This window comes from Musa acuminata, chromosome BXJ2-9, assembly GCF_036884655.1.
Source record: "Musa acuminata AAA Group cultivar baxijiao chromosome BXJ2-9, Cavendish_Baxijiao_AAA, whole genome shotgun sequence".
Lineage (NCBI taxonomy): Eukaryota > Viridiplantae > Streptophyta > Magnoliopsida > Zingiberales > Musaceae > Musa > Musa acuminata.
Genome location: NC_088346.1, coordinates 18,548,662 through 18,559,193, shown reverse-complemented (window position 1 = coordinate 18,559,193; position 10,532 = coordinate 18,548,662). Strand labels below are relative to the sequence as shown.

General features: G+C 40.6%; 1 protein-coding gene across 1 annotated transcript; it reads right to left on the bottom strand.

The window, feature by feature from the left end:
* Positions 1-7,287: 7,287 nt before the first annotated feature.
* LOC103998355 (B3 domain-containing protein Os03g0120900-like) lies at positions 7,288-8,779 on the bottom strand. Its single transcript, XM_009419812.3, has 2 exons — positions 8,680-8,779; positions 7,288-8,535 (listed from the first exon to the last, which is right to left on the bottom strand). The coding sequence occupies exon 2, from the start codon at positions 8,533-8,535 to the stop codon at positions 7,495-7,497; it is 1,041 nt and encodes a 346-aa protein (XP_009418087.2). The 5' UTR covers positions 8,680-8,779; the 3' UTR covers positions 7,288-7,494.
* Positions 8,780-10,532: the final 1,753 nt, after the last annotated feature.

Here is a 10,532-nt window from a genome sequence, read left to right as displayed (position 1 = left end):
GAGAATAGAGGAAGGTCAAAGTCTAGAAGCAGTTCACGTATGGGTAGGAGCAAGTCAAGATCAAAAAAGATATTGTTTGCTATAACTGTGGTGAAAAAGGACATTACAAGAACCAATGTAAGCAACCTAAGAAGAACAAGAAAAAGGGAAAAGAAGTGGAGTCTACAGAGTCAAAGAATAATACTACAGCTACAGTGCAGGGTGGTGATTATTTGATTTTGTCTCCTTCTGATGATATTTTTTCTTGTGTGTGTCAGGATCTTGAGTGGGTGATTGACACAGGTGCTTCTTATCATGCTACACTTCGGAGAGAGTTTTTTGCTACATACAGCAGGTCTGGAAACTTTGGTGTTGTCAAGATGGGCAACTATGGCACAACAGACATCATTGGCATGGGTGATATCCATTTAAAGACCAACCTTGGCTGCAAGTTGGTACTTAAGGATGTGAGGCATGTGGTTGACTTGAGGCTGAATTTAATTTCAGTTGGAAGACTAGATGATGAAGAGTATGAAAGCAGATTTCACAGAGGGCAATGGAAGCTCAGTAAGGGTTCTCTTGTTATAGCTAGTGGAAAGAAATGTCATACTTTGTACAGGTTGCAGGCTAAAGCTTATGGTGAGCAGTTAAATGCTACAGAGAAAGACTTCAGTATGAAGTTGTGGCATAGGCGATTGGGACACATGAGCGAGAAGGGGCTGCAAGCTCTTTCCAAGAGAGAGGTATTACCAGATCTCAGAGGTATACATATGAACACTTATTGATTGTTTGGCTGGTAAACAACATAGAGTTTCATTTGCTAGTACTGCTTTGTCTAGAAAAATGCATGCCTTAGACCGTGTTTATACAGATGTATGTGGTCCTTTGAGGACAAAAACTCCTGGTGGATCTGTTGATGTTCTTGGTATAAGTTGTGCACTTTATTTTGTCACTTTTATAGATGATTTTTCCAGAAAAGTTTGGGCTTATGCTTTGAAGACCAAAGATCAGGTTATTAATGTCTTCAAATAGTTTCATGCCAGGGTTGAAAGGGAGACAGAAAGGAAATTGAAATGCATAAGATCAGATAATGGTGGTGAGTATACGGGATTGTTTAATGACTATTGCAGGTCACATGGGATCCAACATGAGATGACAATTCCTGGTACACCTCAGTATAATGCAATTGCAGAGAGGATGAACCGCACCATCATGGAAAAGATCAGATATATGCTTTCACAGGCCAAGCTACCCAAAAGGTTTTGGGATGAGGCTTTGAGGACTGCAGTTGATGTGATCAACTTATCACCATGTATAGCCCTAGATGGTGATGTTGCAGAGCATGTATGGTCAGGGAAAGATGTTTCTTACAGGCATTTGAGAGTGTTTGGTTGTCGCGCATTTGCACATATTCCAGACAATGAGAGGTCCAAGCTAGATGGTAAGTCTAAAGAATGTATTTTTCTTGGTTACTCACATGATCAGTTTGGTTACAGGCTTTGGGATCCAGAAAAGCAGAAGGTGTTCAGGAGCAGAGATGTGGTCTTCTTTGAGGATCAAACCTTTGAGGATTTGAAGAAGAAGGCACCAGCCAAGACTTCTGTAGAAGGATTAGCAGACTGTGACCCAGTTATTCCTCCAGTATATCAGGGTGATGGGGGAGATGTGCAGGAAAATAGTGTAGAGCCTGATGTTGATCTACCTGCAGGACATGTTGAGCAAGAAGAAGTAGGAGAGCAAGTTCCCGCATAACCTCAGTTGAGAAGATTTTCTAGACAACGTCAACCTTCCATAAGATACTCTATAGATGAGTATGTGATGCTTACTGATGTAGGTGAACCAGAGAGTTACCAGGAAGCAGTTGAGAGTGAGCAGAAAGAGAAGTGGTTAGTTGCTATGTAGGAAGAGATGGATGCTTTTCAAAAGAACCACACTTATGATTTGGTGCTGCTACCAAATGAAATGAAGGCCTTGAAGAACAAGTGGGTTTTTAGGTTGAAGACTCAAGAATATTGTTCTCAACCAAAGTACAAAGCTAGATTGGTTGTGAAAGGCTTTGGTCAAAAGAAAGGTATTGACTTTGAAGAGATATTTTCTCCTGTTGTTAAAATGTCTTCTATTCGTGTTGCTCTTGGTATTGCTGCTAGCCAGGACTTGGAGGTTGAGCAGTTAGATGTGAAGACAACTTTCCTTCATGGTGATTTGGAGGAGGAAATTTATCTGCAAGTTGAAGAAGAGCTTGTATGGGCTAAAGCAAGCTCCAAGACAGTGGTACAGAAAGTTTGATTCATTTATGACAGAAAATGGATACAAAAGAACAGCTTCAGATCATTGTGTGTACATCAAATGGTTTGGTGAGGATTTTATTATTCTCTTACTTTATGTTGATGACATGCTTATTCTTGGGAAAGATATGTCTAAAATTGACAGGTTGAAGAAGGAACTGAGTGAGTCTTTTGCAATGAAGGGCATGGGGCCAGCAAAGCAAATACTAGGCATGCAGATTTCCCGTGACAGGAAAAACAAGAAGATTTGGTTGTCACAGGAGAAATACATCGAGAAGGTATTGGAAAGATTTAGTATGAGCAATGCTAAGCCAGTTGGTTCTCCTCTTGCAGGTCACTTCAAGTTGTGCTCAGAATAGAGTCCGTCAAGTGATGAGGAGAAGGAGAAAATGCAAAAGGTTCCTTATGCTTCAGTAGTTGTAGCTTCAGAAAATTCATAAAGATGACAACGGAGCAGACATGTTGACGAAGACCTTACCAAAAGAAAGACAGGAGATATGCCGACAGTTGGTCGGTATGGCTTCACATTGAGGAGTCATGGGACAGCCTCCCTTATGGGCTGAAGGGGGAGGTTGTTGGGCTGATGGCCCATATTCAGCCCACAGCCCACACCCCCTCTTAACCTAACCCTAATTAAGATTAGGGGGGTGTGGTGGTTGCATTTTAGAGGCAGATTAAAGCTATAAAAAGGCAACAGCGAGGCAGATCTTTGGAGCGACGAGATTCCAAAGAGAAGAAGGAGAACAAGGCAGAAAAGGAAGAGAAAGAAAGGGAAGAAGACAAGGACAACGTAAAGAGACTGTTCTCAAACATCTAGCAGTGTTCTCATCTCAGGTTAGATCAAATCTACAGTAGGCTCTTGCTGTGATTACTTGTGAGGTTTTAGATATTGTGAGCAGTGACGTGATCCTTGTATCCCAATTATTCTCTTGTGGTTGTTGCTAGGGTTTTGGGCAAGAGATTGAGATTTGTACATTCATTATTCTCATAGTGGATTATCTCTAGTTTGCCCCATGGTTTTTACCCTTCACATTGAAGGGGTTTTCCACGTATATCTTGGTGTTCTGATTGATTGTGTTTCCATTTTATTCCGCTGCGTATTTTGATCTTCTAGTATTTGTTCCTATACAAAGGTTATTCCTGTTTATATCCCCATCAGAAGAAACAATGAAAATCTTTTAAAGTTTACGCAAGTTGATCAGATGGCAATAGTTTGAGAAAACTATTTGTTGTATTTTAGACTTAGGTTTATGTGAAGAATTTAGATTTATTTTTTCTCCTTGGATGTAAACAATGGTTTGGTGCCAGAATATGTAAATCTTTGTATCACAGCCTTCTTTCCTCACTCTTGGAAAGATTCAGATGGCAAAAACTTAAAGATAGTATACGATAGATTCTTAAGCAGATTATAACATTTATATGTTGTCTTTACTCTTGTTGAACCTCATTCTGCCTGTAAGTTTCAGAACTTTTGGAAAGCCAGCAAAGGCTTTCCCAAAAGAACGTTGCAGGCACACAGCAAAGAAGAAGTGTGCTTCCTGGCTTCATAGAGAAACTCGACGTGGTCCCATGCAGAAACTGAGCCGCATTTGTGTTCATCTGCACGCCTTCCTCGTCGCGCATAATCCACTTTACAGAAGGAACAGATCGTTCTCTTTAATCTATGTCATATAAATGCTGAGAGGGACAAGTCGCAGGTTCCACCTCCATCGTGTCTCTCTCTCTCTCTCTCTCATATATGCATGCCAATTCTGGCTAGGGATATTGGAGGATTGTATGATCCTAGTGGATGTGCGTGATGGAGTAAGCAGGATGGAAGGAACGAAAGAGATATCACATGCCAAGGTAGGGGAGATCGAGAGATCGTTCTCGATGGCTGTAGGAGGCGGAGGAGGTGGTGGTGTGATTTGCTCTGTGTGTGTGTGTGTGTGTTTGTGTTTGTGTTTGTGTGTGTGTGTGTGTGTGAGAGAGAGAGAGAGAGAGAGAGAGAGAGAGAGAGGATGTGTAGGCATCAGGGATTCCTCGCTAAAACATTATAAGATCGCATAGTACTCCAGTGATATTTCTTATGATGGAGGGTTGGGGCATGCATGAGATAGAAACAGATGCTGTCGAGGACGTACCCTCTCTATGGTTTAGCATCTGGACCACCCATTGAGACGAGGAGGACAAGCTCATCATTACCCACCATTTGCCCTGTCCACATTCAACCTCAGCATCAGAGATCGAGAACACAACTTTCTCCTCGCTCCTTAATCACAATAACCACGTGATTTGGTATCAAAACGTTTACATGAATCAACAGGACGTTTAGTTTCTAGTTGGTGAGGCATTACGTTACGTTGATTTATTATTCACCATCAAGAAGCTTAAGCATTATAGCAGATCCTACGTATGTATAGCAAGCAAATTCCACGGGCACTGCTATTATGTGAACTTCATGGCTGAAGCAGAATATAGAATATACAAAAACAGGAAATTTTGCTGCGCATTCAATGGCTTCTTTCTTCCTCTTTACAGTTTATAAATGAAAAACATGTGGTTACTTCAAGTCTTACCAGAGATTAAACAACATGAGTGTTGTAAATCCAATTACCATCAATCTCAGTTAAAAATGTACTTATGAGAAACCAACACTTACACTGTGAAAGAATGAACACTTAACTAGGAAAGAATGAACTTTCTAAAGCTAATGTTGGATGCAGTTTCTCCTCTAATCAACTGAAATATTTACCCAAGGATAATGAGATCAGGGAGTGACGTCTACTTGACTGTGGGTGGGATCACAGCCTTAAATCATCCTAAAAAAAAAGGCTATAAGACACAATCCAATCAGTTTAAATCTGCATAGTCCAGGAAGGAATCATCCATCATACCAATGGAAATTACACACACAGCTTGAGGGAGAATGATGTTCTATTATTGCAGAAACCGACCAACTTCATTGTGGGGCTTTCGGTTGATGAAGTACCCAATCTCAATTTTAGGGTTGATGAATTGAAGCCTCTGATGAGCACAACCTAGAATGTTTGGGAACACAAGATGCCCATCTCCGGATGCATCGACACGCATGAACTATATCGCTACTTGAAACACTTAGTAGCATGGCTCTCGCAAAGTGCAAATATGATTCAAGTCTGCTTCAAGTGTTTGAATGGTTTTCAGGACCTTCCATAGATAAGGTGCCAGTGATCTACAAAACCTTGACCTAATTCGGAGCAAAACCAAAGCTGTGTCAATATTGCTGTCGTATGTCATACAAAATCAAAATAATGTAACTATTCACGGTCAGTTTAGTCTGGAAACATGTACTCTCACAATGTCTGCGATCATCAAAAAAAAAAAAAATCTTGTTTATCCTAGAGTTAAAGTATTCGATGGAGTTGACACCTTGTTTACAGGAGAACATTTTACATTAGCATGCATGTAAAATGATCTTGAGCAAACGTCAAGATCAAGACTCTTCGAGAGAGACAAATCAAAGAGACCTCATTGTAGCTTCTTCGTTTCCCATTAGGTTACCAAATGAAGCAAACGTTTCCGACTCCTAATCTGTATGAAGGTTTTGTTGATTTGAACTGGAAATTTGGACCAATATCTGTAGTGTAGAACACCTTAAATACATGGTCCAAAAATCTGTCTTATTGTACCTATCCTCCTATAGATATATACTGTCATTATGTCATATATATCTTGCCTTTAGTGGATCTATGACAATTAGATAACCTTTTGACATGCATCGGTGTCATTCTATCTAAGAGTCTGATTTTATATATATATATATATATATATATATATACTCATTTAAAACAACAATGGATAATTTTAATCAATGTAACAGCAACTTGTCCTGAAAAAAAAAAAAAGTGTAATATAACGGAGACTAGTTAATTCTACTCCGATTAAGTGTTGGAAGAAATTGAAGGCATGAACAGAAAGAACATCGTTCAAATATAGAAGAATATTGTTGCAGTCCCCAAGTCTTGGAACCGGTAAAAGAAGTTGAAAGTACGAGCAAACAAAGAAACCAACTTAGCTTTGCTGCCAGTGATAACATTTGCGATGTTACAACTGGCGGAGTAATGAATGAGACGAAACAACTTGTGATCTAACTGGCGAATTAATTGAAGCACTGGCTGCTTGTGCAGGTTTAAAAGAGTTATCGTTCCGCGGCAGTGCACATAAACTCCTGAAACTAGCTAGTTGTATGTTAAGACTCCATATCCAATTTACAGTAACATCAAATTTAAGTTAAAACGAAAAGGAAAAAAAGTAACTGCTTAAAAGTACAAGTTCTGTATGAGAAAGAGAGAATCCAAAGGCTTCATCTTCAGAAAATTAAATAACACATAAGATATTAAGTACTAAGAATGAGTTCCATTTTCAGAGTAGGGTTCTCGAGTGACACACACGAAGGAAGATCAAATTGATTCCCGAACACATAGTACATACGTGAGAAAGCTAATTCAACCATTAAGAGTCCATACAACTTGATATGTTGTTAGCACAGATGGTACCACCCAACAGCCTCTTTCGAAAGCTTGCTTATATTATTACTTGTAGTTCACTAACAAGTAATAATATATAGATTTTGTTGAAGACGCATAAACAATTTGTGTGAACATGTAGATTTTGTTGAAGACGCATAAACAATTTCTGGCTTTCGTTTCCTCTTTTTTTTTTCTCTCTCTCTCTCTCCAAATAAAAAGTGAAAAGAATTGAAAGTGATACGTATGCTCCTGACATAAGATGTCCATAATGCATGGTTGATAGAACACAAAGACGGAATCAGAGTGAATTAGAGAAGATAAACCGAAGGAGAAGGATTTAGATTAACCTTTTAAAGCTCCAATGTCTGTCCTCCATTCCAACGCAACGCATGTCGACTACTTTAGAAATAACCCGACATAAAGAATAAGAGAATTTGGAAGAACAAGAAATTGTTTGAGCAAATTTCCCATGGTTCTACATTTTGAAAAGTTTGTTTTAGATGAAGTCAATATGTCAATTAAAATACGTACACTTGGAAGCAAAGATTATATAGAAGAAGAAATACACGAAAAAGAAATATTACTGCAGATACATCCCTCCATATCCTTCGATTTCTCAGGTAGAAGTGCATATTTCAAGAAAAGAATCTTGTAAACCTTCCTCGCACCAAGTTCAGCATCCATTCAGTTCCTCAGGAGGATGATGGTGGTGTTGTCGTCTCTTGATCTCTTGTTGCTTCTCACAAGCCAAGATCCAAAGGTAAGTGTAGATCCTTGTTGGTTGATGACGAAGCTTCCGAGAACTCCATGCTCCCGTGAGGAAGCGGGTGGAAGGGGAGCGTTGAAGCTGGCTGAAGCTGTCCTGCGCTTGGAGATCGAGCACTAGGGACTAAATGCTCGTCGCCTTTGGACTCCGGGCAGTCGAGGTTCACACCGAACAGCCTAACGCGCTTGGCTTCAGACTGGTTGCGAACGAGTGGTGGTGAACTGAGAACCATGGGCGGGCCGCTGCCGCTGTCACGTTGCGCTGCAATCTGCGGTGGCCTCGCCATCGAAGATCTAAAGAAAAGAAGCTGACCTCCACCGGTACTGCCCCAGTTCATGCCGTTGTACCCGAAACCAGGGCGGTGGTGGTCGTGTACTGCCCTCGGAGGGATGAAGAACTGGCCGCCCCATGGTCCTAATGGACGCGCCAAGGATACTCCGGTGAGCGGATTTAACGGTAGCATGGGTATGTCACGGTTCACTGGCCGCGGCTTCCAGTCTATGTAGAGCTGATCTCTTGTAGACTCGCCGACACCGCGGCCGAAGGAGACGATATCCCCGGCGTCGAGCCTCTTCTCCTTGACAAATCGGCTCCAGCCCTTGGTCATGACGTAGCTCTGGCTACTGTTCCAGTAGGAGTAGCGGAAGCGCCACGACTTCCCCGTCCGGTCCTCGAAGCTCAACAACAGCCCTTTCTCTTGCGCTGCCGGGTCAAGCGGGAAGTACCTCTCGGCATGCTGCTTTGGGATCACCAGCCGGTTCAGCTTCCCGACATCGCTCGGCGTGACCACCTTGTCGAACATGTGCTCCTTCTCCGTGAAGAAATCGCTTTCTCTGCGGCCATCTCCGGCGGCGCCTCCATCACATGGACGAACATGCCATCTGAAGGCAGTGGATGTGGATGGCGACGAGGAGGAAGAAGATAGAGCAAAGATGGAAGGATGCGTGAAGGCGTCCTTCTGCTTTTCCTCTCCTATAATGTACAATCCATCCCTTCTTCCACTTGTGAACTCCATCTGATATGTATCAGAAAACAAAACTGCGACTAGTAACTACACTAACAAGTATTAATCGACCACGTACAATTCATCGTTTCTTTTCTGTTCCTCGACTTACATCTATCATGAAGGAGAAAGAATCAAAGGGATGGGGGTCGGTACCTTCAGCTTTGACTAAAGACAAGTGGTGCAGAGGTTGGTCAGGTTCTCATTGACCCCCATGGAAAGAGAGATTAAATATCGTCTGTGTATAGGATTGGCTTCGCAGCCTGTTTGTTTCTGCCCCTACCGACTGTCGCAGAAGGTTCCCAAAAGAAGGCTGTGATAGGGTATTTTGGCTTCCATTAAACCAAAAGGGAAGTTGGTGAGACGAGAGAGAGAGAGAGAGAGTTAAGATCGTATAGATTCTTTAAGGGAGCAATAGAAAGGGTGGGGGGGAGGGGCCTATGAATTCTGTCGTCGAGGTCATGTGAGCCTGTCCTTCTCACCCAAGGGAGTTTTGAGCCGTATGGCTTTGTGATAAGCCCCAAAAACAGAGCCAGTTGCTCTGCAGATCCCAAAGCCCTTAGCCTCATTTGTCAGTATGTTCCAAAAATACTCACACATGTTCATTATTCTATTCAGTGAATCCATTTGATATATTATCTCTTCTAATATGTTATTTCAATGTTACTCAGAGGAAAAAGAAGTTTTCCTCAATATGGAAAGAGAATAAATATGACTTAGAATGGATTGATAAGGAAGCAGGAGCCTTTTTCTGTCCCCATACCAACAATGGAGGCGAAAAGATATGAAGCATGATATGTTGAAATATTTCTAAAATCATCTTACTCCATCCAATGCTGTCACCCAAAATCCATAGGGAAGAGAGATTCCTCAGAGAAACAGAGGAATCAGAATTTTTATAAAGCTATGATGTAATCTGAACTTGTGCTCTGTATGTCATTAAACCGAAACCATAATTTCATAGTGCAGCAGTTCGACAAAAAAACAATTAAGCACATCATCACTCTTGCTGAAGGTGTGCTTCACTCTGGGATAATGCAAACCTATAATATATTTGTTGATGCCCGTAAGACTTGGACAAGGTCGGAAGGAAGTCTAATAGAAACGAGGATATAAGGATCACAATGATATATCCACATAAACCATCTTTTTTCTCATAAGTTGGAGATAAAGAACTGTTCTTTTAAGGAATTATATACACACAAGAAATAAATTCCAAGAGAATAATTCTAGTACCTAAGCAATAAGATTTGATTGAGTCCCAACTCAATGAAAGCATGGATGATACCATGATCACCTGTCTGTTTGATACCTTTCTTCGAAGTAAATGCTCTATGTTGATATATCAATTTATTTTGGTATGGCTATAAAAGATATCATCTGCTGAATCTTCTTGCCTTGTTTAATGGTCAATGACTGATTCTAGTAGCTCGAATGGGTAAGAAATATTTTCTATTTGTCAAACTGTTTCTGGCATGTTCATAGTTACAGGTAGATGATAATATTCTTACGAATCAATATTTGTCTTCTTTGAAACTTGAGTATATGGATGTTGCAATTCATTTATTATTCAGTGCACTTTGCCATTCACGAAGAACCAAGTCTTTTATCGAGTGAACTTTATATTATGATTAGCTAGTACTATGAACTAAAAATCCAAAGTAAGATCCGATGGTGGCTGTGTAAGTCTTGTCTGATGCAGAAAAGGGACGGAAAGGACTCAATGATCTTGTAGATACTTGATGATAACATGTTTGAGATGAGCCCAGTGAGCAATTAAATCGATCTTTCTTTGTTCTCGCCACGGGATCTTCGATGTATTTATTGTTCGGTTAAAGCTTCAGAATCAAGTAGCCTATTCATAATAACTGGAGAGATAGATAGATATATATATATATATATATATATATATATATAGAGAGAGAGAGAGAGAGAGAGAGAGAGAGAGAAAGAGAGAGAGAGTACATTAAACTAAGGCTTTATTTTAACAAAATTATCTATCTATCTTT